This window comes from Oncorhynchus nerka, linkage group LG2 (assembly GCF_034236695.1).
Source record: "Oncorhynchus nerka isolate Pitt River linkage group LG2, Oner_Uvic_2.0, whole genome shotgun sequence".
In the NCBI taxonomy this organism is placed as follows: domain Eukaryota; kingdom Metazoa; phylum Chordata; class Actinopteri; order Salmoniformes; family Salmonidae; genus Oncorhynchus; species Oncorhynchus nerka.
In genome coordinates, this window is record NC_088397.1 from 76842279 (window position 1) to 76868754 (window position 26476).

Sequence of the window (26476 nt, forward strand, 5' to 3'; positions counted from 1 at the left end):
TCGGCAAAAGCAAACCAACAGTTTATGTAAGGACATCTCTCTCAGCAGCCAAAACATTACAAATAGCTAGACAATATTTTGACATTTTTGTAAACTTTAGAGTGTTTTCTATCCTAATCTGACAATTATATGCATATTCTAGATTCTGGGCCTGAGAAATAGGCAGTTTCATTTGGGTACGTTTTTCATAGAAACATCAAAATACTGCCCCCTACACTCAAGAGGTTAAGGGGATCTGACCTGACCTCAACCCCCTTGATGCCTAATCCAAAGATCTCCACCCGTATTCCCTATAGCAATCCCGTGATTTCCTCCTGTCCACCCAACAAATTCCAAAGACATCCGGCTCCTAAAGATAACCATTAACTTCTGATGTAAAAACCAGTCTATTTCACTCGTCAGATACTATACTGCGGAGTATATCAATGTTCTAAATTTAACCCAGAATCTAACAATTCTTAAATGGAAGAAGTTTGGAACCACCAAGACTCTTCATAGAGCTGGCCATCTGGCCAAACTGAGCAATCTAGGGAGAAGGGCCTTGGTCAGGGAGGTGACCAAGAACCCGATGGTCACTGACAGAGCTCCAGAGTTCCTCTATGGAGATGGGAGAACCTTCCAAAAGGACAACCATCTCTGCAGCTCTCCACCAATCAGGCCTTTATGGTAGAATGGCCAGATGGAAGCCACTCCTCAGTAAAAGGTACATGACACCCCTCTTGGAGCTTGAATAAAGGCACTTAAAGACTCTCAGACCTGAATGCCATGCGTCACGTCTGGAGGAAACCTGGCACCATCCCACCATCTGTAGGGATATTTTTCAGCGGCAGGGACTGGGAGACTAGTCAGGATCGAGGGAAAGATGAACGAAGCAAAGTACAGATACAGTGGGGCAAAAAAGTATTTAGTCAGCCACCAATTGTGCAAGTTCTCCCACTTAAAAGATGAGAAAGATGCTACACTTCAAATCAAATCAAATTTTATTTGTCACATACACATGGTTAGCAGATGTTAGTGCGAGTGTAGCGAAATGCTTGTGCTTCTAGTTCCGACAATGCAGTAATAACCAACAAGTAATCTAGCTAACAATTCCAAAACTACTACCTTATAGACACTAGTGTAAGGGGATAAAGAATATGTACATAAAGATATATGAATGAGTGATGGTACAGAGCGGCATAGGCAAGATACAGTAGATGGTATTGAGTGCAGTATATACATATGAGATGAGTATGTAAACAAAGTGGCATAGTTAAAGTGGCTAGTGATACATGTATTACATAAGGATGCAGTAGATGATATAGAGTACAGTATATACGTATACATATGAGATGAATAATGTAGGGTAAGTAACATTATATAAGGTAGCATTGTTTAAAGTGGCTAGTGATATATTTTACATCATTTCCCATCAATTCCCATTATTAAAGTGGCTGGAGTTGAGTCAGTGTGTTGGCAGCAGCCACTCAATGTTAGTGGTGGCTGTTTAACAGTCTGATGGCCTTGAGATAGAAGCTGTTTTTCAGTCTCTCGGTCCCAGCTTTGATGCACCTGTACTGACCTCGCCTTCTGGTTGATAGCGGGGTGAACAGGCAGTGGCTCGGGTGGTTACTGTCCTTGATGATCTTTATGGCCTTCCTGTGACATCGGGTGGTGTAGGTGTCCTGGAGGGCAGGTAGTTTGCCCCCGGTGATGCGTTGTGCAGACCTCACCACCCTCTGGAGAGCCTTACAGTTGTGGGCGGAGCAGTTGCCGTACCAGGCGGTGATACAGCCCGACAGGATGCTCTCGATTGTGCATCTGTAGAAGTTTGTGAGTGCATTTGGTGACAAGCTGAATTTCTTCAGCCTCCTGAGGTTGAAGAGGCGCTGCTGCGCCTTCTTCACGATGCTGTCTGTGTGGGTGGACCAATTCAGTTTGTCTGTGATGTGTACGCCGAGGAACTTAAAACTTACTACCCTCTCCACTACTGTTCCATCGATGTGGATAGGGGGTGTTTTCCTCTGCTGTTTCCTGAAGTCCACAATCATCTCCTTAGTTTTGTTGACGTTGAGTGTGAGGTTATTTTCCTGACACCACACACCGAGGGCCCTCACCTCCTCCCTGTAGGCCGTCTCGTCGTTGTTGGTAATCAAGCCTACCACTGTTGTGTCGTCCGCAAACTTGATGATTGAGTTGGAGGCGTGCGTGGCCACGCAGTCGTGGGTGAACAGGGAGTACAGGAGAGGGCTCAGAACGCACCCTTGTGGGGCCCCAGTGTTGAGGATCAGCGGGGTGGAGATGTTGTTGCCTACCCTCACCACCTGGGGGCGGCCCATCAGGAAGTCCAGTACCCAGTTGCACAGGGCGGGGTCGAGACCCAGGGTCTCGAGCTTGATGACGAGCTTGGAGGGCACTATGGTGTTAAATGCCGAGCTGTAGTCGATGAACAGCATTCTCACATAGGTATTCCTCTTGTCCAGATGGGTTAGGGCAGTGTGCAGTGTGGTTGAGATTGCATCATCTGTGGACCTATTTGGGCGGTAAGCAAATTGGAGTGGGTCTAGGGTGTCAGGTAGGGTGGAGGTGATATGGTCCTTGACTAGTCTCTCAAAGCACTTCATGATGACGGAAGTGAGTGCTACGGGGCGGTAGTCGTTTAGCTCAGTTACCTTAGCTTTCTTGGGAACAGGAACAATGGTGGCCCTCTTGAAGCATGTGGGAACAACAGACTGGGATAGGGATTGATTGAATATGTCCGTAAACACACCAGCCAGCTGGTCTGCGCATGCTCTGAGGGCACGGCTGGGGATGCCGTCTGGGCCTGCAGCCTTGCGAGGGTTGACACGTTTAAATGTTTTCCTCACGTCGGCTGCAGTGAAGGAGAGTCCGCATGTTTTAGTTGCGGGCAGTGTCAGTGGCACTGTATTGTCCTCAAAGCGGGCAAAAAAGTTATTTAGTCTGCCTGGGAGCAAGACATCCTGGTCCGTGACAGTGCTGGTTTTCTTTTTGTAATCCGTGATTGACTGTAGACACTGCCACATACCTCTTGTGTCTGAGCCGTTGAATTGAGATTCTACTTTGTCTCTATACTGAAGCTTAGCTTGTTTGATTGCCTTGCAGAGGGAATAGTTACACTGTTTTGTATTCGGTCATGTTTCCAGTCACCTTGCCCTGATTAAAAGCAGTGGTTCGCGCTTTCAGTTTCACGCGAATGCTGCCATCAATCCACGGTTTCTGGTTTGGGAATGACAGACAAAATGAGAAAAAAAATCCAGAATATCACATTGTAGGATTTTTAATGAATTTATTTGCAAATTATGGTGAAAAATAAGTATCCCACTCCTTGAAAGCGGCAGCTCAACCCTTTAGCTCAGTGCGGATGCTGCCTGTAATCCATTGCTTCTGGTTGGGGTATGTACGTGCGGTCGCTGTGGAGACAACGTCATTGATGTGTACTCCTCAATGCCATCGGAGGAATCCCGGAACATATTCCAGTCTGTGTTAGTTAAACAGTCTTGTAGCTTAGCATCTGCTTCATCTGGCCACTTTTTTATTGAGCTTGTCACTGGTGCTTCCTGCTTAAATGTTTGCTTGTAAGCAGGAATCAGGAGGATATAATTATGGTCAGATTTTCCAAATGGAGGGTGAAGGTGAGCTTTGTATGCATTTCTGTGTAGGTGGTCCAGAGTTATTTTTCCTCTGGTTGCACATTTAACATGCTGATAGAAATTTGGTAAAACTGATTTAAGTTTCCCTGCATTAAAGTCCCCGGCCACTAGGAGTACTGCCTCTGGATGAGCGTTTTCCTATTTCTTACGGCAGTATAAAGCTCATTGAGTGCGGTTTTAGTGCCAGCATTGGTCTGTGGTGGTATGTAAACAGCTACGAAGAAGACAGATTAAAACTCTCTCAGTAGGTAGTAGAGAGTGACCGATTATGATTTTTCAACGCCGAAACCGATTATTGGAGGACCAAAAAAGCCGATACCGATTAATCGGACAATTTTTATTTATTTATTTGTAATAATTACAATTACAACAATACTGAATGAACACTTATTTTAACTTAATATAATACATCAATAAAATCAATTTAGCCTCAAGTAAATATTGAAACATGTTCAATTTGTTTTAAATAATGCAAAAACAAAGTGTTGGAGAAGAAAGTAAAAGTTCAATATGTGCTATGTAAGAAAGCTAACGTTTCAGTTCCTTGCTCAGAACATGAGAACATATGAAAGCTGGTGGTTCCTTTTAACATGGGTCTTCAATATTCCCAGGTAAGAAGTTTTAGGTTGTAGTTATTATAGGAATTCTAGGACTATTTCCCTCTATACCATTTGTATTTCATTAACCTTTGACTATTGGATGTTCTTATAGGCACTTTAGTATTGCCAGTGTAACAGTATAGATTCCATCCCTCTCCTCGCTCCTCCCTGGGCTCGAACCAGCAACACAACGACAACATCCACCATCGAAGCAGCATTACCCATGCAGAGCAAGGGGAACAACTACTAGAAGGCTCAGAGCGGGTGACGTTTGAAACGCTATTAGCGCGCTTAAACTAGCTAGCCATTTCACTTCGTTAACACCAGCCTCATCTCGGGAGTTGATAGGCTTGAAGTCATAAACAGTGCAATGCTTGACGCACAACGAAGAGCTGCTGGCAAAACGCACGGAAGTGCTGTTTGAATGAATGTTTACGCGCCTGCTTCTGCCTACCACCGCTCAGTCAGATCCTTAGATACTTGTATGCTTGTATGCTCAGTCACTTTTATATGCAACGTAGGACACGCTAGATAATATCTAGTAATATCATCAACCATGTGTAGTTAACTAGTGATTATGATTGATTGTTTTTTATAAGATACGTTTAATGCTAGCTAGCAACTTACCTTGGCTTTCTGCATTCGCGTAACAGGCATTCTCCTTGTGGAGTGCAACGAGAGAGAGGCAGGTCGTTATTGCGTTGGACTAGTTTACTGTAAGGTTGCAAGATTGGATCCCCCGAGCTGACAAGGTGAAAATCTGTCGTTCTGCCCCTGAATGAGGCAGTTAACCCACCGTTCCTAGGCCGTCATGGTTAATAAGAAAGTGTTCTTAGCTGACTTTCCTAGTTAGATAAAGGTATGAAAATAAATCGGCAATTCGGCGCCCAAAAATACCGATTTCCAATTGTTATGAAAACTTGAAATCGGCCCTAATTAATCGTCCATTCCGATTAATCGGTCGACCTCTAGTAGGTAGTGTGGTCTACAGCTTATCGTGAGATACTCTACCTCAGGTGAGCAATAGCTCGAGACTTCCTTAGATATCGTGCACCAGCTGTTATTTACAAAAATACATAGTCTGCCTCCCCTTACCTTACCAGACGCCGCTGTTCTATCCTGCCGGTATATCGTATAACCAGCCAACTGTATGTTGATATTGTCGTCGTTCAGCCACGACTCCGTGAAGCATAATATGTTACAGTTTTTAATGTTAATACAGTGGGGAGAACAAGTATTTGATACACAGCCGATTTTTCAGGTTTTCCTACTTACAAAGCATGTAAGTCTGTAATTTTTATCATAGGTTCACTTCAACTGTGAGAGACGGAATCTAAAACAAAAATCCAGAAAATCACTTTGTATGATTTTTAAGTAATTAATTTGCATTTTATTGCATGACATAAGTATTTGATACATCAGAAAAGCAGAACTTAATATTTGGTACAGAAACCTTTGTTTGCAATTACAGAGATCATATGTTTCCTGTAGTTCTTGACCAGGTTTGCACACACTGCAGTAGAGATTTTGGCCCACTCCTCCATACAGACCTTCTCGAGATCTTTCAGTTTTAAGGGCTGTCACTGGGCAATACGGACTTTCAGCTCCCTCCAAAGATGTTCTATTGGGTTCAGGTCTGGAGACTGGCTAGGCCACTCCAGGACCTTGAGATGCTTCTTACGGAGCCACTCCTTAGTTGCCCTGGTTTTGTGTTTCGGGTCGTTGTCATGCTGGAAGACCCAGCCACGACCCATCTTCAATGCTCTTACTGAGGGAAGGAGGTTGTTGGCCAAGATCTCGCGATACATGACCCCATCCATCCTCCACTCAATACGGTGCAGACGTCCTGTCCCCTTTGCAGAAAAGCATCCCCAAAGAATGATGTTTCTACCTCCATGCTTCACGGTTGGTTTTCTTGGGGTTGTACTCATCCTTCTTCTTCCTCCAAACACAGCGAATGGATTTTAGACTAAAAAGCTCTATTTTTGTCTCATCAGACCACATGACCATCTCCCATTCCTCTTCTGGATCATTCAGATGGTCATTGGCAAACTTCAGACGGGCCTGGACATGCGCTGGCTTGAGCAGGGGGACCTTGCGTGCGCTGCAGGATTTTAATCCATGAGGGCGTAGTGTGTTACTAATGGTTTTCTTTGAGACTGTGGTCCCAGCTCTCTTCACGTCATTGACCAGGTCCTGCCGTGTAGTTCTGGGCTTATCCCTCACCTTCCTCATGATCATTGATGCCCCACGAGGTGAGATCTTGCATGGAGCCCCAGACCGAGGGTGACTGACCGTCATCTTGAACTTCTTCCAATTTCTAATAATTGCGCCAATAGTTGTTGCCTTCTCACCAAGCTGCTTGCCTATTGTCCTGTAGCCCATCCCAGCCTTATGCAGGTCTACAATTTTATCCCTGATGTTCTTACACAGCTCTCTGGTCTTGGCCATTGTGGAGAGGTTGGAGTCTGTTTGATTGAGTGTGTGGACAGGTGTCTTTTATACAGGTAACGTGTTCAAACAGGTGCAGTTAATACAGGTAATGAGGGGAGAACAGGTGGGCTTCTTAAAGAAAAACTAACAGGTCTGTGAGAGCCGGAATTCCTACTGGTTGGTAGGTGATCAAATACTTATGTCAGGCAATAAAATGCAAGATAATTACTTAAAAATCCTAAAATGTGATTTTCTTGATTTTTGTTTTAGATTCCGTCTCTCACAGTTGAAGTGTACCTATGATTAAAAAAAATACAGACTACATGCTTTGTAAGTAGGAAAACCTGCAAAATCGGCAGTGTTTCAAATACTTGTTCTCCCCACTGTACATGTAAACAGAAGTTACAGTGAACAGTAGATAAATAGATACTTTAGATACTTATGGTAATGGACATACGCCAATGAACATTGGCGTATTGGTAGTAATAAATCAAATCCAAAATAATTTTAGCAGCAGCGTTGGTAAGGGTGTGTGTATGTATGGGTGTAAGTGTGTTGCGTCAGTGATGAGTGTGAGGGTGTATATGAATGTGTGTATGTGAGTAAGAGTGACAGTGAAGGTGTGTGCGTCTGAGTGGGTAGAGACCTGTGGATAGGCATAGAGTCGGTGTGGATAGGCTGTGGGGGAGGGAGAGCAGTAGTTAGACATTACAACAGCCTTGTGATCGTTTCAAATGCCTCATGGCTTCTCATTGACTGACCTCTTTTGTATTTTCTGCGCTTTTCTAGATTTATTTGCAACAATTAAGATTTCAATGAGGTGATGATATATTACTCGGAATCTATTAAACTTATTTTTATCTTAATTCGGGAAATACCAGTTGATCTAAAGGTTTGATTGTCGAAAAATACACAAGGGATAACATGTTTTTCGGACTGGTTTGTGTATTTCATCCAAATGAATGTCAAAGCCTTTGGCAGTAGTTGCCTGGCAGATTGTGTCCACAGTGGGAGGCTGACATGGGGTGTGGATGGGTGTGTTTGAACGGCCGGCTCTACTTGTTTCTATTTGGTATGGCAGCATTTTAGAGTCCGTTTAGACCTTTGAACCAAGGCAAATACAGCAACCTATAGAATCTCCTAAACATTTCTAATCCTGATAGTTTGTCATGCATTTTTCATACCTCTAAAGTAGCCTTGTGTCAAGCTGAATGTATATATTCAACATCATCTATTGTTTGATCTTGTTGTATGCATTTCTGTGATAACTGTTTACTCTATTACCTGTCTTATTCTCCTCCTCTCTCTTAGGTCTGTCTGGTAACCCAGTGGATCTGGAGAAGCGCCACACAGCTTTTGGGAAGAACTTCATCCCTCCTAAAAAGCCTAAGTCTTTCCTGGCGCTGGTGTGGGAAGCTCTACAGGATGTTACTCTAATCATCCTGGAGATTGCTGCCGTCATCTCCCTGGGCCTGTCCTTCTACCACCCTCCCGGGGGAGATAGCGAACGTGAGTAGTACACCCTAACCCGGGGCAGTTAGAACAGGTGGGAGGGGTGGTGAGGGGGACTGGGGCATGAAGGGAGAATTGAGGGTTTGCAATTGTTTTCATTTCCTGATCCACTGACCTGGTCGTGTTGTGGTATTGTTTATATCACTGACCTGGTTGTGTTGTGGTCTTATATCACTGACCTGGTCTTGACCTGATCATGTTGTGGTCCTGTGTTCTACTTTCCCCAGTGTGTGGTGAGACAGCATCTGGAGTGGAGGATGAGGGCGAGGCGCAGGCGGGTTGGATCGAGGGCGCCGCCATCTTGTTCTCTGTTGCAATCGTTGTCTTGGTGACAGCGTTTAACGACTGGAGCAAGGAGAAGCAGTTCCGCGGGCTGCAGAGCCGCATCGAACAGGAGCAGAAGTTCACCGTCATCCGCAAAGGCCAGGTCATCCAGATCCCTGTGTCCGAACTAGTGACAGGAGACATCGCCCAGATCAAATACGGTAAGACATGGTTCAGATAAAATAAGAGATGAAATGTGCATTCCCCTGACAGGATACAGTCCGACCTTGGTTTAAATACATGTGTATTTGTTATTTAAATACTTAATTTCTGTCTATTTGAGTATTTTCAAATAACGTGGCCTTAATTAACTACTTCTATTGGAAGTATTTGAAAGTATTTTCAAATAAATTACTATAAATAGCCTACTATTTGAAGGTATTTTCAAATACTTAGTTCCAAATAGGCCTGCATTATCTAAAATACCAAACAGACCTGGTTCAATGCGTGGGAGTATTAGACTATTTGTATACACACTGTGTGTTTTAGTATTTTTCAAATACATGCCAATACTTTACAAGTGTATTTCCAAATACATTTCAATATTCAACTACTTGTTTTGAAATAACAAATATAAAAATACTTACTTCCAAATGATTTTGAAAGTATTTGAAATACCCTAAATAATACTTGAACCCAGGTCTGAATACAATGAACCAATATGATGAGGTAACACATTGACCAGATATGCAAAGGTACGGAATACGGTGAGACATTGTATATCACAGTCATATAATTGTGTAACTGTTTCCTAGGTGATCTGCTGCCAGCTGATGGTATCCTGATCCAGGGCAACGACCTGAAGATTGACGAAAGCTCTCTGACTGGTGAATCAGACCAAGTCAGGAAGTCCCTCGAGAAAGACCCCATGCTGCTGTCTGGTGAGAGCGCCTATTCATAATATCACTATTATCAATATCCCAGTCAGGACCTCTATTGTTTTAAATGAAAACATATGTCGTGTGATACAGTATGTAGACTGAAAATTGAGGACAATGGAATAACATACAGTACAGTTATTCACACATATAGCACAGTTATGACCTTTTTGTTAATCTATCTCTCTCTCTCCTTCCCAACTCTCTTCTTATCCTCTCTCTTTCTCCCCCTTCCTCCTCCAGGCACCCATGTGATGGAGGGATCAGGTAGAATGGTGGTGTCTGCAGTGGGTCTCAACTCTCAGACTGGAATCATCTTCACTCTGCTGGGGGCGGGAGACAGCGACGAGGAAAAGAAGATCAAGAAAGGTAAGAGATTGGGGGGACGACGACAAATGCACATCGCCATGGTAACAGTTCACAGAGAGTCAGTGACTGGCTTTTTCCCCAATCTGTCTCCTGTGTGTGTGTTTCGATCTACCGAGCTATCCTTGTCTTTCTACGTGAGCGCTGGTTCCCTGAGGTAAGATTCTAGTGGAAGAATGAGTTACTCCAGTCAGTTGAACTCTAGGACGATGTAAAGAAAGATGGGACAGCCATGGTAAACACTGTACCATGGAGGCCAGAGGTTCCATTCAGTTTCATTGACATCGCTGTCCTTATTTATCTAATCCCCGGTGTTAGTTTTCACATCCAAACCGAGGCCCTTTCTAGACCCCTCCTTCCCCGGAGTGGTTCTGTTCTGTTCATGGATGATGGGGTGGTCATTCTATACCCGTACCACAGACCCACTGTCAGGAAAAACGGATTTCCACTCTCTTTCATCCCTCCCTTTTGTATGTGTTCTAATTTAACAAGCAACACTAAGGCATCCAGTGCAGTTAATCTACATATATATCTACATGGCCTCTACTGAGCTTGTGTTCCATACTAACACTTATTTGGGTTTTCTTTTCTGTTTGGTAAAAGTTTTTTTTGCTAAGATTTCTGTTTTTCAGGCATTCATTCTAAAGGGGCTGAATGTGCCAGCTCAGAGGAGGGAGCTGCAATACAATGACTCATTCCAATTGGCATCTTTAGTCATCACAAAATTAGGCTGTGATTTCAAATGTTCATGAAACTGTTGAACGCAGCCGTCATGACCTTAATGTTATGGGTTTATTAGAGTAGATCAGAGCAAGTAAAGGCTAGTTAGTTGCACACGCACACACTGGCTGCAGCACAGGCACGCACACTGGGTGCTGAACTGTCTGTCTTCCTCTGAGACAGGTGTGTACAGTGAGGATGGAGGAAGAGGGCAGACATACTTAGAAGCACACACACAGTCCCACACCTCCCCCTCACCTTCACACACAGACTCAGACATACTTAGAAGCACACACACAGTCCCACACCTCCCCCTCACCTTCACACACAGACTCAGACATACTTAGAAGCACACACGCAGTCCCACACCTCCCCCTCACCTTCACACACAGACTCAGACATACTTAGAAGCACACACACAGTCCCACACCTCCCCCTCACCTTCACACACAGACTCAGACATACTTAGAAGCACACACACAGTCCCACACCTCCCCCTCACCTTCACACACAGACTCAGACATACTCACCTTCTATATGCTCACTCATGCAAACACACTTTCCCTTCACACACACGAAGACTGTCAAACACTTACACACACACACCCCTCTGCCACATACACACATATTGATACAGTGACCCAGAGAGCAGAGGAGAGGGGGCAGAGTGGCCGAATTAGGCTTCAGGGCTTGCTGCTGCTCAGCTGACAACTGCTGTTCACACACACCTCATCTCCACATACCCCCCCCCCCCCAAATGTCAAGACAGGGCCATGAGTGAGTGGATGGGAGGTGTGCATGTGTGTGGTGCATGTGTGTTCTTATAAAACTTATTTCTGTTAGTTACACATGTATTGATTGAAACAGATGAGCCCAGTGTCACCAGTAACAGATCCTGCTGTCTGTGGATGGATGCTCTACTTTACTCTACAGCCTTAAACCAACTAGCGGTCTCTCTCCTCTGACAGCCCGTTCCAGCCCCCAACACACACTTGAATTTATATTGTTTTGATCTTCTGTTCGTTTTGGTTTTATGATTTTTTTATTTAAGCCATGTTATCAGCATTCCGCACTCTCTCTCTGTCTGAACAGGTAAAAAACAAGGACCCCCCGAAAATCGCAACAAAGGTAACCCCTCCATCCCTCCCTCTCCCCTTCCATTCAGCAGCAGTCTGGGAGTTTCGTGTCAGTCTTATGCACTCTCTTTTCTCTCCCTCTCTCTCTTTCTCCCTCTCATGCTCTCGCTTCCCTCCACCTTCTGAAAAGGGGAGGTTCTTCTCGCCTCGCTTTACCTGTGAAAGGATGTAACTCTCACCTGCCACTGGTCCCCAGAGAGAGAAGTGGGATTAGCCGTCAATGCCACTATTGTAGATCGATATCCATCTCAAGGCTACCTAGGGTTAGCATTCAGCACTACTATTGTAGACCGATATCCATCTCAAGGCTACCTAGGGTTAGCATTCAGCACTACTATTGTAGACCGATATCCATCTCAAGGCTACCTAGGGTTAGCATTCAGCACTACTGTTGTAGACTATATCCTTCAGAGCTATGAGGGGTTAGTATAACACAACTGTAGTCAACCATTATCAATCACAGAGCTTCCCAGGAGTATCCTTCTTTATCCTTCTGTTCTAGACTACTGCAAGTATATCCGTCAGAGCTATATGGGGTTAAAATAATAACACAACAACTCCAGTAGATTTGTATCCCTTCTAGGGCTAAATAGGGTTATCTTTACCTCAATCACAGAGCTGCAAAAGGTTTAGTTCTACTAGCCCCAAATAGAAAGTTTCATCCTCACATGCTATGTTTAGATAGACACCCGGGGTGTTGTAGCTCTTACAGCTTGCCTGGCCTGGACCCCTCCACCCTCCATGGGACGTGTCTTCCAGAACTCATCCAAGCTGTCTCCCCCCCCCACTCAGCCTCCCAGGGCCTGAGCATCTGCTGCTCACAGACCCTCCCCAGCCCTCCTGCCCTCTCCTCTCTCCTTCCCCTCGCCCTTGGCCTTTCACTAGTAAACAGCTTCTCTCCTCTCCAGCATGGAGCGGTAGCTAATGCTAGAGTAGGACAACGTTAAATTAATAGGGACAGGTCGACCCAACCTCCATTCACAACATGAAATATATATTCTGAAAATGTCCACATACTGATGAGTAGTTTATCCAGTGTAGTAGCTTTATGGATGCCAAGTAATCTGTGGCTCCTGAGAGTAAATGGAATAGGAGTGGTAGGACCCCTGATATCATGTTTCACTATCTGTGAATTTGGTAATAGTTTTTGGGCTTAGTTTAAAAAAGAAGGGATCTAAACAGAATTATAATAGACATTGTATATATAATTATAATCTAAATTCTTCTATCTATCTAATGCTAACTTCAGAACTAGGGTCAAGGGGTTAGGGAGACTGTACACACTCTGGGAAGTGGGTCATTGTGGGAGTTGCAGCCTGACATTATCAATGGGCTGTGGATGGTGTCTGTTCTGTTCTGTTTTTCTATTCTGTTTCTTTTCTCTCACTGTTGCCTCTTTCCAGGATGTTGCTCAGGACCTCATGCTGTCTCGTACTCTCTTCTCGCGATCACTGTTTGACTCTACCTCTCTTTATTTATTTTTCTGTCTCTTTCGCAAATAAAAACTACCTCTGGAGATGTGCAGCCTCGTCTTCTAGCTCATAATTTTATTTTTGTGGTGGTTGTATCTCTGCTTTGTTTTTTGTTCTCTTTTTTTCAGTTTCTTTGAGTTTTTTAGAGGGGTAACACACTCGCAACCCCACCCCTCGTCCACCCACCCCACCTCACCCCCACCCCTCGTCCACCCACCTCGTCCACCCCCCACCCCACCCCACCTCACACCCACCTCGTCCACCCACCCCACCCCCACCCCTCGTCCACCCACCTCACCCCCACCCTCGTCCACCCACCTCGTCCACCCCCACCCCCACCCCCACCCCTCGTCCACCCCCCCCCCCCACCCTTCGTCCACCCAACCCCCCACCCCCGTCCACCCCTCGTCCACCCCACCCCCACCCCTCGTCCACCCCCACCCCCTCGTCGTGGTCCATGCTGCGTCTGTAAGTGCTGTGCATCCGTCAGTGAGTCAGTCCATCCGTCCGTCCGTGCGTCAGTCTGCCAGTCCAGTCAGTGTGTGGCTGTGTTCAGTCTGGTGGGTCTGGTCTAATGGGTTTTATGTTAGGACTGACTCGGTATCTGGTGGCCTATTCTCAGGGGTGGCAGAGTCACTATGCTCAATACAAGGGACTTCAAGTACAGACATTTTAGGAGTGTGAGAAAAAAAACCTTACAGCAAAAATGACAAGGGTACAAAATGATCCAACTAGATTGTGAATGTACTTTAAATTCACTGGTGTTGAGTTTGCATGGGCCACAAATAGAATCCATAGCAATGCATATGACACTGATTACCATAGAATACTGATCTTTTATTTTACCACCTTTTATTATACTCGCCCTTAGATATTGTGGACTATTTCTACTGGAAAAGAGACAGCGCTAGAGAACAAACAGAGCGAATATAAGATATGAAGTGGTGAAAGGCAAATATCTTATTTGCGTTTGTAAAAAATGACTGAGCTCTGTAGCAGAGATGAAATACGTTCAGTTGACAATCCCCCGCAAAGGAACCATTGTAGAATTTACAACCTCGATGTTCTGAAAATATTCTCTGTTATATGTATGATGTAAAACCAAAAACTATCTCCATCGACTCTTCTTGGCGCATTTCCATGGAGACTTACCCCCACACCAGTGTGTCGGCAGTGTTTTATGTTAATGTAAACTCTAGTGTAATTGTGTTTCCATCAGGAGAGTCACACTAAACATTGGGGAGGGCAGATTCAACAACCTCTGCATCATCAAGACAGTTGCTATGCGAAAAGGTGTTCACAGTTAGCCGTTGTTATGTAAATGCAGGCTGAAAGTACCAGGGGCCTGGCTTTGGCCCCAGGTGAAAGCAAGTCCACCAGAGCCATGGCCCAGTGAGACACAGGTTCCGGCCCGCATAGATGGAAACAGAAAAATCTGAGCGTTTTGGGTGAAACACTGGGGTAAATCCTGTATGGAAATGCGCCATCTGGGAGAAGTTGCATAGCGTTAAAATGCTGCTACAAATCAGTTTTGTATTGTTAAATCCTTACCTTTATCTCAAGCATTTCCTGATGAATTCTGTGCTGTACACTTTCCAACACCTGCTTTCGCAATGTTTCATTTATGCATTAGAGTATTTACACAATCAATCAGTTAATTATTGAGTACTAATTTTACTTTAATGAAGAATAAATCGCATTTGCTGAACTCTCCATCAAACTGACCGCTAAAACAACAAATAATAACATCAGTGTTGATCACAAGGGATCTGTTCTGGTTTAAGAGATGAAATGATCCACATGGTTTAGTGGATCACTGGTCTGGTGGTCTGGTGACCGTGTTTCTGTCTCTCTTCCAACCGGAACTGAACCACAACCCCTCGATCTCCCTTCCTCCTGCCCCCCCCCCAAAAAAAACAAATCTCACCACCAACCATCTCCAACCTCCAATCACTACCCTCTTTACCCTCCCCAAACTTTTTCACCACCACTAATTGCCCTCCTCCACCCCCACCACCCTCTTCCCACCACCACCTCCCTCTACCCTACCGATTTCCTCATCTACCCTGTCCCATAGCTAAGACCCAGGACGGCATTGCCCTGGAGATCCAACCCCTGAAGAGTGAGGTTGAGTCCGAGGAGAAGGAGCCGGAGGTGGAGGTCAAACAGGTGAAGAGGGTTCAGATCACCAAGAAGGAGAAGTCTGTGCTGCAGGGCAAACTCACCAAACTGGCTGTGCTAATCGGGAAGGCAGGTGAGGTCAGAGGCAGAGCTGCACGTGCACACAGACCTACACAGGCACACACACATAGACATTGCAGACCGGCAAGGCAGGTAAGAATAGAGAAGATCTTAAAAACATTAGGACCCTGACACACGTACACACAGGTGTACATACAGATGTAAAATTGTAATTTGAGCTACAGCAGGAAAATAATCCTGCAGCAACAGGAAATGTGAATTATTATGTGGATTATAACCAATAGATATTTTTGTAGGGGTTAAACATTTTTCGTAAGGGCCGATCAAGTATGACATTTCAGTGGAAATTCCAAACTTTGGAAGCCTTTTTAAACCTGAAATACAATACAATTTTAAGGGTGATCAAATTAAGGTCCTACATCTGTACATTTTACATTTACATTTAAGTCATTTAGCAGACGCTCTTATCCAGAGCGACTTACAAATTGGTGCATTCACCTTATGACATCCAGTGGAGCAGCCACTTTACAATAGTGCATCTAAATCTTTTAAGGGGGGTGAGAAGGATTACTTTTTCCTATCCTAGGTATTCCTTAAAGAGGTGGGGTTTCAGGTGTCTCCGGAAGGTGGTGATTGACTCCGCTGTCCTGGCGTCGTGAGGGAGTTTGTTCCACCATTGGGGGGCCAGAGCAGCGAACAGTTTTGACTGGGCTGAGCGGGAACTGTACTTCCTCAGTGGTAGGGAGGCGAGCAGGCCAGAGGTGGATGAACGCAGTGCCATTGTTTGGGTGTAGGGCCTGATCAGAGCCTGGAGGTACTGAGGTGCTGTTCCCCTCACAGCTCCATAGGCAAGCACCATGGTCTTGTAGCGGATGCGAGCTTCAACTGGAAGCCAGTGGAGAGAGCGGAGGAGCGGGGTGACGTGAGAGAACTTGGGAAGGTTGAACACCAGACGGGCTGCGGCGTTCTGGATGAGTTGTAGGGGTTTAATGGCACAGGCAGGGAGCCCAGCCAACAGCGAGTTGCAGTAATCCAGACGGGAGATGACAAGTGCCTGGATTAGGACCTGCGCCGCTTCCTGTGTGAGGCAGGGTCGTACTCTGCGGATGTTGTAGAGCATGAACCTACAGGAACCTACAGGAACGCCTTGATGTTAGTTGAGAACGACAGGGTGTTGTCCAGGATCACGCCAAGGTTCTTAGCGCTCTGGGAGGAGGACACAGTGGAGTTGTCAACCGTGATGGCGAGATCATGGAACGGGCAGTCCTTCCCCGGGAGGAAGAGCAGCTCCGTCTTGCCGAGGTTCAGCTTGAGGTGGTGATCCGTCATCCACACTGATATGTCTGCCAGACATGCAGAGATGCGATTCGCCACCTGGTCATCAGAAGGGGAAAGGAGAAGATGATCCTGCATAGCAATGATAGGAGAGACCATGTGGTGACTTGGTGTATAGCGAGAATAGGAGAGGGCCTAGAACAGAGCTCTGGGGACACCAGTGGTGAGAGCGCGGATTCTCGCCACGCCACCTGGTAGGAGTGACCTGTCAGGTAGGACGCAATCAAGCGTGGGCCGCGCCGGAGATGCCCAACTCTGAGAGGGTGGAGAGGAGGATCTGATGGTTCACAGTATCGAAGGCAGCCGATAGGTCTAGAAGGATGAGAGCAGAGGAGAGAGAGTTAGCTTTAGCAGTGCGGAGCGCCTCCGTGATACAGAGAAGAGCAGTCTCAGTTGAATGACTAGTCTTGAAACCTGACTGATTTGGATCAAGAAGGTCATTCTGAGAGCGATAGCGGGAGAGCTGGCCAAGGACGGCACGTTCAAGGGTTTTGGAGAGAAAAGAAAGAAGGGATACTGGTCTGTAGTTGTTGACATCGGAGGGATCGAGTGTAGGTTTTTTCAGAAGGGGTGCAACTCTCGCTCTTGAAGACGGAAGGGACGTAGCCAGCGGTCAGGGATGAGTTGATGAGCGAGGTGAGGTAAGGGAGAAGGTCTCCGGAAATGGTCTGGAGAAGAGAGGAGGGATAGGGTCAAGCGGGCAGGTTGTTGGGCGGCCGGCCGTCACAAGACGCGAGATTTCATCTGGAGAGAGAGGGAGAAAGAGGTCAGAGCACAGGGTAGGGCAGTGTGAGCAGAACCAGCGGTGTCGTTTGACTTAGCAAACGAGGATCGGATGTCGTCGACCTTCTTTTCAAAATGGTTGACGAAGTCATCTGCAGAGAGGGAGGGGGGGAGGGGGAGGGGATTCAGGAGGGAGGAGAAGGTGGCAAAGAGCTTCCTAGGGTTAGAGGCAGATGCTTGGAATTTAGAGTGGTAGAAAGTGGCTTTAGCAGCAGCAACAGAAGAGGAAAATGTAGAGAGGAGGGAGTGAAAGGATGCCAGGTCCGCAGGGAGGCGAGTTTTCCTCCATTTCCGCTCGGCTGCCCGGAGCCCTGTACATGCCTGCTCCTGGATTTAACCGCCAGATAGAAACAGTATACTTTGTTTCTTTTGCCCAGGTCTGATCATGTCAGCAGTGACGGTGGTCATTCTCATTCTGTACTTCGTGATTGATACGTTCGGGGTACAGGGTCGCCCATGGCTGAAGGAGTGTACCCCCATCTACATCCAGTACTTTGTCAAGTTCTTCATCATCGGAGTCACTGTGCTGGTGGTGGCTGTGCCTGAGGGGCTGCCTCTAGCCGTCACCATCTCTCTGGCCTACTCTGTCAAGGTACGCACAAACCAACACGCACACGGTGCTGGTAGTGGCAGTGCCAGAGGGGCTGTCGCTAGCTGCCACCATCTCCCAGACTTACTCTGTCAGGTCACACACACACAGCACTGACCTCTGTCTGTCTTGTCCCCTGTGTAGAAAATGATGAAAGACAATAACCTGGTGCGTCACCTGGATGCGTGTGAGACAATGGGGAATGCTACGACCATCTGCTCCGACAAGACAGGTACCCTCACCATGAACCGTATGACCGTGGTGCAGGCCTACTTGGGAGACACACACTACAAGAAAGTACCGGAACCCGACGTCATCAAACCATCCACACTGGAAGTCCTGGTCAACAGCATCGCCATAAACTCAGCCTATACTACTAAGATCCTGGTGAGAGAGAGAGAGATGCACACACACACACAGACACACACACACACACACACTGTACACTTACACACCCATCCTCAAATGCAGAAATTGAACGAGCACTCACAATAAACCTTCACCGCTCACTCTCACACATGCACACACCAACACACCCACACACACACACAGAAATCCTTAAGTGAGGCACTTGAAGCACACGCTAATATCGTCCCAGTCTTCAGTAAAGATGGTCCATAATAACATTCCAGAAACATGATACTGCTTTCTATCCACTCATTCATCTTCCCATCAATACCACCAGATAATCACATAAGACTGAAGATGCAGGCTTTAAATAGCCCTTAGGAGAATCCCTCACTCATCTTCGATCATTCCTTGGACCATAGCGCTTCGACATCTGGAGCTTCATGTCATATGTACGCAGTGTGTGCACATCCTTACAAATGCATAGTCTTCTTCTCTAGTGCATTTCTTCATGGTTGCTTTTACACTCTGTAGGATGCATATCTCAATGCTCCTTTTACTTTATGTCTTCTCCATGAAATATACATGTTTGTAGCATACAGTAGGTAGGGTGTGTGTAACGTTTTGTTTGTTTCTCCAGTCTCCAGCAAAGGAGGGAGGTCTGCCCCGCCACGTTGGCAACAAGACAGAATGCTCCCTATTGGGCTTCGTGCTGGAACTGAAGAGGGACTACCAGCCAATCAGGGATGAGATTCCTGAGGAGAAGCTGTATAAGGTGTGTAGCTGCTTCAAAATGTATCAATGAAGTTAAATGTGCAATCTGTAACTTATTTAACTTTATAAATGTGTGTTCTGTGTGGCTTCAAGACTAAATTTACAAATAACCTACTGCCCGTTATTCCTACAGAAAGCTAACTTACACACAAACTAGTGTACTATAGTGATATAGCATATTGTGATAATATGGGAGTTATAACTAACTGAGAGGTGTGTTTCCAGGTGTACACCTTCAACTCCTCCCGTAAGAGCATGAGCACGGTGCTGAAGAACACAGACGGTAGCGGCTTTCGCATGTACAGCAAGGGAGCCTCCGAGATCGTCCTACGCAAGTACAGAGTGGAGGGGGGGGATTGGTCATATCTTTCGTTGATGAATGGATACACCAAGATAGGAGGGGGTGGATGATCAAGTCCATCTTTCTATCTTCCCCCCCTTCCCTCCTCGCCCTCTAGATGTTCCCGTATCCTGGACACGAACGGGGAGCCACGTATCTTCAAGCCTAAGGACCGTGATGAGATGGTGAAGGTGGTGATTGAGCCCATGGCCTGTGACGGTCTAAGGACCATCTGCGTGGCCTACAGGGACTTCCCTGCCGAGGCAGGAGAACCAAACTGGGACAACGAGGCCGATATCCTCAACGAGCTCACCTGCATCTGTGTGGTCGGCATTGAAGATCCTGTCAGACCTGAGGTGAGATATGGACAGACGCATTCTGCCTGAACAAAACAAGCTCTGGTGAACATCCTCTAACTGATCAGAAAGTGCATAAATATACAGTACCAGTCAAAAGTTTGGACACACCTACTCATTCAAGGGTTTTTCTTTATGTTTAATATTTTCCACATTGTAGAATAATAGTGAAGACAAAAACTATGAAATAACACATGGAATCATGTAGTAACCAGTAAGTGTTAAACAAATAAAAATATATTTGAGATTTGAGATTCTTCAAAGTAGCTACCCTTTGCCTTGATGACAGCTTTGCACACTCTTGGCATTCTCTCAACCAGCATGAGGAATGCTTTTCCAACAGTCTTGAAGAAGTTCCCACATATGCTGAGCACTTGTTGGCTGCTTTTAATTCACTCTGCAGTCCGACTCATCCCAAACCATCTCAATTGGGTTGAGGTCGGGTGATTGTTTGCAGCAATTCGACCATGAAGGCCTGATTCACACAGTCTCCTCTGAACAGTTGATGTTGAGATATGTCTGTTACTTGAACTCTGAAGAATTTATTTGGGCTGCAATTTCTGAGGCTGGTAACTCTAATGAACTTATCCTCTGCAGCAGAGGTAACTCTGGGTCTTCCTTTCCTGTGGTGGCCCTCATGAGAGCCAGTTTTATCATAGAGCTTGATGGTTTTTGCGACTGCACTTGAAGAAACTTTCAAAGTTCTTGAATTTTTCTGAATTGACTGACCTTCATGCCTTAGTGATGATGGACTGTCATTTCTCTTTGCTTATTTGAGCTGTTCTTGCCATAATATGGACTTGGTCTTTCACCAAATATGGCTATCTTCTGTATACCACTCCTACCTTGTCACAACACAGCTGATTGGCTCAAACGCATTGATGGAAAGACTTACACAAATGAACTTTAAACAAGGCACACCTACTAATTGAAATGCATTCAAGGTGACTGCCTCATGAAGCTGGTTGAGAGAATGCCAAGCGTGTGCAAAGTTGTCATTGAGGCAAAAGGTGGCTACTTTGAAGAATCTCAAATGTAAAATGTATTTGAATTTGTTTAACACTTTGTTATTTCACAGTATTGATGTCTTCACTATTATTCTGCAATGTAGAAAATAATAAAAATAAAGAAAAACCCTTGAATGAGTAGGTGTGTCCAAACATTTGACTGATACTGTGTATATATATATTTTTTTGTAGTTGATATCTTCAGAGCTGATGTTGGATATGACTGCTTAGATTAGCTGTGTAGTATGTTGTTTGAAGGTTGACCACAGTATCAGAGGTATAGATAATGAAGCCCAATATACTAGAGGTCTTAATGGACTGTTGTTTGTCAGAATAAGATTTCTCCAAACCACTGCTGAAGGATTTTGTTGATCTGTTCAATTTTCCATTAAATAATGAACTGTTTTGCTGCAGTGTGACTCAAACATCTGATCCCCATTAAATATATTAAATTAGCCCAGGAACCTGCTGGCTCCAGTCATATGATATCATATTGACTGCAGCAGTCAATGAGAGGAACGATTTGAGAGCCACTTATAAGTGCATGAGGACCAAGAACTATAGACGAGGTATATCTTATATTATAAACTGGGTGGTTTGAGACCTGAATACTGATTGGCTGACAGTCATGGTATATCAGACCATACACCATATGTATGGCAAAACATTTATTTTTACAGCTCTAATTACGTTGGTAACCAGTTTATAATAGCAATAAGGCACCTAAGGGCTGTGTCCAGGTACTCTGCGTTGCGTGGTACATAAGAACTCTGCGTTGCGTGGTACATAAGAATATTGGCCATATACCACACCTCCTCTGGCCTTATTGCTTAAATAAGAGACTGGGTGCATATGACACTGATATCAACAATGTATCATATTAAATAGTTAAAATCAGTGTCATGACGCCAGTGATGCAGTGATCTAAGTTCTGCTATGCTACGATAACTGCAGGCAGCCAGTATCTATTTAGAGAGCTGGTGTTTGACGGAAAAGTTCATCTGCACACACAGACACATGCAGTCTCTCTCACACTCACACACACAAACACACACACATCATCACACACATCACACGTAAGTGTAGCCAATTGAGTTCATGTTCACGCTCATGTTCAACCCTCCTCACTCCACTGCGGCCCTAGAGAACTGAAATGGCCCTCTTGTCTCCTAAAGAGTCTTCTCTATAGCCCCAGCCAGAGCCCGTGAACCTGCGAATTACAATGGAAATGTATTATCAACAGCTTTTGGTGCCAATATGGCCGATAGTGTGCTGAACCTACTGAGCTCTTGTGAAAACAGCATTATGAATCCTGCTGAAACAGCCATTTTAAAGAGTGTGGCTGTACAATATTAGCTAGTTTCTTGCTCCGCCCGACCGCCACTTGCTGTGTCTTTCACATGACTCACTGATAGTCATTAGAGTTTTGAATGTCAAGCAGCAGCAGATAACATAGTGGATGGAAATCGCTTTGTAGCCAGCGGGTGACAGACACTCTACCAGTTCCCAATAGGGTTGGAAGGGAAGGGCGGCTAGCTGCTAGCGGAAAGGTACTGTACTGTAGCAGCCATGCTAGGACATTTATAATGGCTGTGCACTTTAGCGCTGATATTTACGTGACAGCAGCGTCTCTGAAATGAGCTTCTGGTATGTATAATATTCACTAATATCATCCATTAATTATGGAGATGAGGCACCCCTCATTACCATGATAGATGGGGAAAGAACACCTGCGTCATTTTATTATTCAAATGCATTACTGAGGGAAAATGTAAAGCATCAGAGATGTTATCATGGTTCAAACTAAAGGCCAGAGATGTTATCATGGTTCAAACTAAAGGCCAGAGATGTTATCATGGTTCAAACTAAAGGCCAGAGATGTGGGCGACTGTTCGGGGAACATTGCAGAGTTAGCGATCGTAGGTCTGTGAGTGGATGTTTACATGAGGTGGTCTGCCAGTGCTAGTGTGGGAGCATTCACCATAGTGGGTTATTTATTTCCTTAGGATTCTGTGTTATTGTGGGGGGTGGGGAGGGTTGTGTGAGGGCAGCGTAGCTACACGTTTAGTGGTTTGTGTGAGGGCAGATGGGGTGGGGGAGGGTTGTGTAGACAGTGTAGCAGATGGGACACGTTTAGTGGTTTGTGTGAGGGCAGATGGGGTGGGGGAGGTTGTGTAGACCGCGTAGCTACACGTTTAGTGGTTTGTGTGAGGGCAGATGGGAGGGGGGTTGTGTAGACAGTGTAGCTACACGTTTAGTGGTTTTGTGTGAGGGCAGATGGGGTGGGGGAGGGTTGTGTAGACCACGTAGCTACACGTTTAGTGGTTTGTGTGAGGGCAGATGGGGTGGGGGAGGGTTGTGTAGACAGTGTAGCTACACGTTTAGTGGTTTGTGTGAGGACAGATGGGGTGGGGGGTGTAGGGTTGTGTGAGACAGTGTAGCTACACGTTTAGTGGTTTGTGTGAGGGCAGACGGGGTGGGGGAGGGTTGTGTAGACAGTGTAGCTACACGTTTAGTGGTTTGTGTGAGGGCAGATGGGGTGGGGGTGGTTTGTGTGAGGGTTGTGTAGCTACCAGACGGGGTGGGGAGGGTTGTGTAGACCGCGTAGCTACACGTTTAGTGGTTTGTGTGAGGGCAGACGGGGTGGGGGAGGGTTGTGGAGACAGTGTAGCTACACGTTTAGTGGTTTGTGTGAGGGCAGACGGGGTGGGGGAAGTGGTTGTGGGCTCAGCGGTGTGATCGGCAGACGTCTGTGGGGGGTTTCTAATGATCTATAAATAAGTGATCTGATTGGTCTAATGAGGAGTGACTCATCACATAGCTGAGGGTGGCTAATTACACAAGACTTCACTCAGACACACAGAGAGAGACTCACACGCACAGAGGGTTGAGAGGTCACGCTAGAATGAGCAGAAGCTGTCAGGGATTCACACTGTCGTGCTGAGAAGGAGACTAAAATAACCTGCGACACTGTTACTGAGATCAACGGTGGTACAAAATGGAGTAGGGAACATGCGGAGGGGAATATACATACAGAATACACTCAGATACACACTTACCTTACACAGACTGGTCTGAGATCAGCACTGGTACTATACCAATAAATTCATTTTTAAGTGGACATATAACTACACAATACTAGATGACCAATGTCCTTGTAGTGAACTTAGTCATGACTCTCTCCTCCCTCCCATAAAGGTACCTGATGCTATCCTCAAGTGCCAGAGGGCTGGCATCACTGTCCGCATGGTTACCGGGGACAACATCAACACCGCCCGTGCCATAGCAACCAAGTGTGGCATCCTGTTGCCAGGCGAGGACTTCTTGTGTCTGGAGGGCAAAGAGTTCAACCAGCTGATCCGTAATGACCAGGGAGAGGTGAGACACACGACATTACTTTTATTTTGAAAGGGGGACTTTTATAATGATATAATAGAGGTGAGACTGTCATGGGGACATAAATTATATAGTAGTAGAGATGCAGCCCCTCTGACACTGTGTACTCCTGTGCTCTAGGTGGAGCAAGAGCGTCTGGACAAGGTGTGGCCCAAGCTGCGTGTGCTGGCTCGTTCCTCTCCTACTGACAAACACACTCTGGTCAAAGGTGGGTTAAAGCTGTCACATATCTCTCCTTTTCTTGTTTCCCCTCCCTTTTCCTTCCAGAAATGTGTCATCTATTTCTTGTGTGATAGACACACACACACACATTGGACCCGGGGTCTGTAGCACTGCCACCCCCCTCAGCCCAACCCAGTTCTCTTCAAAGACTAGCCCGTTTCATCTCAGTTGGGGGGCAGTGGAGGGGTGGAAAGAGAGCAGGATGGGCCAGGGAAAGCATAATGTAGGTGTGGGTCATGAATATGGACACTTGACTAGAAGACTAACCGAAAGAAACACTGAAGCTAATTAAATGGGAAAAAGGCCTTTTCAAAATATTGGGGAACAGCATTTGTTAGTTATGTTCCTCCCAAAAAATGTGATTCCATGGGTGTCTGTCTCAGTGAATATTTATACTGCTGTCCTGTGTGTTGAGATCTGAGGGGTGTGGTATTGTTTCTCTCCCTCAGGTATCATGGACAGCACCGTCCTCGAGACACGACAGGTGGTGGCTGTGACAGGAGACGGAACTAACGATGGCCCCGCCCTGAAGAAGGCTGATGTTGGATTTGCTATGGTAACTCTCTCCATTCATATCAGTGTATATGGTTCCCTTGTCACTGCGTTCCTTATGTTTTTACCCCTTCTTAGAGAGAACCTATCAAGTAATTACAATTACACTACAGACAGATGAAAAGCTCATGTTGCCCAAACCTTATCTCTGCAACTATCCAATTTACTCCAAAGTGCCTCCATTACGATGGCTGTGTAATTAGATACTAAATCAATAGTAATGCTTTGATAAATCTGCTTATCACCAGACAAACCCCTACATTCACATACACTGTACCCTAAGTAGAAGCACCTCTGGGTTTGGGGATTACAGAAAAGGAGTGAGTGAGATTGTGTGAGTTACACATATTTAGCAGATGTTATTGTGGGTGTATGTGACCAATACATTTTTTTTTTTGCATCTGATTCTGCTAGTTAATCAGACAGACGGAGACAGAGAGGGAGACAGACAGACGGAGACAGACCCAGAGTGAGAGAGAGAGACAGACCCAGAGTGAGAGAGAGAGAGACAGACCCAGAGAGAGAGAGAGAGAGACCCAGAGTGAGAGAGAGAGAGACCCAGAGAGAGAGAGACCCAGAGTGAGAGAGAGAGAGAGAGAGACCCAGAGTGAGAGAGAGAGAGAGACCCAGAGTGAGAGAGAGAGACCCAGAGTGAGAGAGAGACAGACCCAGAGTGAGAGAGAGACAGACCCAGAGTGAGAGCGAGACAGACCCAGAGTGAGAGAGACAGAACCAGAGTGAGAGAGACAGACCCAGAGAGAGAGAGACAGACCCAGAGAGAGAGAGAGAGACCCAGAGAGAGAGAGAGACCAGAGAGAGAGAGAGACCCAGAGAGAGAGAGAGACCCAGAGAGGGAGAGAGACCAGAGGGAGAGAGACCCAGAGAGGGAGAGAGACCCAGAGAGGGAGAGAGACCCAGAGAGGGAGAGAGACCCAGAGAGGGAGAGAGACCCAGAGAGAGAGAGAGAGACCCAGAGAGAGAGAGAGAGAGACCCGGACAGAGGGAGAGACCCGGAGAGACAGACAGAGAGAGAGAGAGAGAGACCCAGAGTGAGAGAGAGAGGGCGAGAGACAGACCCAGAGAGAGAGAGACAGACCCAGAGAGAGAGAGAGACCCAGAGAGAGAGAGACCCAGAGAGAGACGCGGAGAGACAGACAGACGGAGAGACCCGAGAGGGAGAGAGAGAGAGAGAGAGAGACCCAGAGAGAGAGAGAGACAGAACCAGAGAGAGAGATAGACCCAGAGAGAGAGAGACCCAGAGAGAGAGAGAGACCCAGAGTGAGAGAGAGAGAGAGAGACCCAGAGTGAGAGAGAGAGACCCAGAGAGAGACAGACCCAGAGAGAGAGAGAGAGAGACAGACCCAGAGAGAGAGAGGGCGAGAGACCGACCCAGAGAGAGAGAGACCGACCCAGAGAGAGAGAGACCGACCCAGAGAGAGAGAGAGACCCAGAGAGGGAGAGAGACCCAGAGAGGGAGAGAGA

The 26476-nt window shown here is 46.1% G+C and overlaps 1 protein-coding gene across 2 annotated transcripts in view; it reads left to right on the forward strand.

Annotated features, from left to right (window-relative positions):
- LOC115117482 (plasma membrane calcium-transporting ATPase 1-like) overlaps nt 1-26476 on the forward strand; it is a 192441-nt gene that overhangs the window by 80691 nt on the left and 85274 nt on the right. For both annotated transcript variants that reach the window (XM_065002770.1, XM_065002765.1), the window contains exons 3-16: nt 7994-8191; nt 8422-8679; nt 9274-9399; nt 9640-9765; nt 11575-11610; nt 15168-15344; nt 17788-18002; nt 18144-18386; nt 18988-19122; nt 19347-19456; nt 19580-19817; nt 24023-24202; nt 24341-24428; nt 24892-24998. In XM_065002770.1, coding sequence (XP_064858842.1) covers nt 7994-8191; nt 8422-8679; nt 9274-9399; nt 9640-9765; nt 11575-11610; nt 15168-15344; nt 17788-18002; nt 18144-18386; nt 18988-19122; nt 19347-19456; nt 19580-19817; nt 24023-24202; nt 24341-24428; nt 24892-24998 — 2237 coding nt within the window. The remainder of the gene's footprint in view (nt 1-7993; nt 8192-8421; nt 8680-9273; nt 9400-9639; nt 9766-11574; nt 11611-15167; nt 15345-17787; nt 18003-18143; nt 18387-18987; nt 19123-19346; nt 19457-19579; nt 19818-24022; nt 24203-24340; nt 24429-24891; nt 24999-26476) is intronic.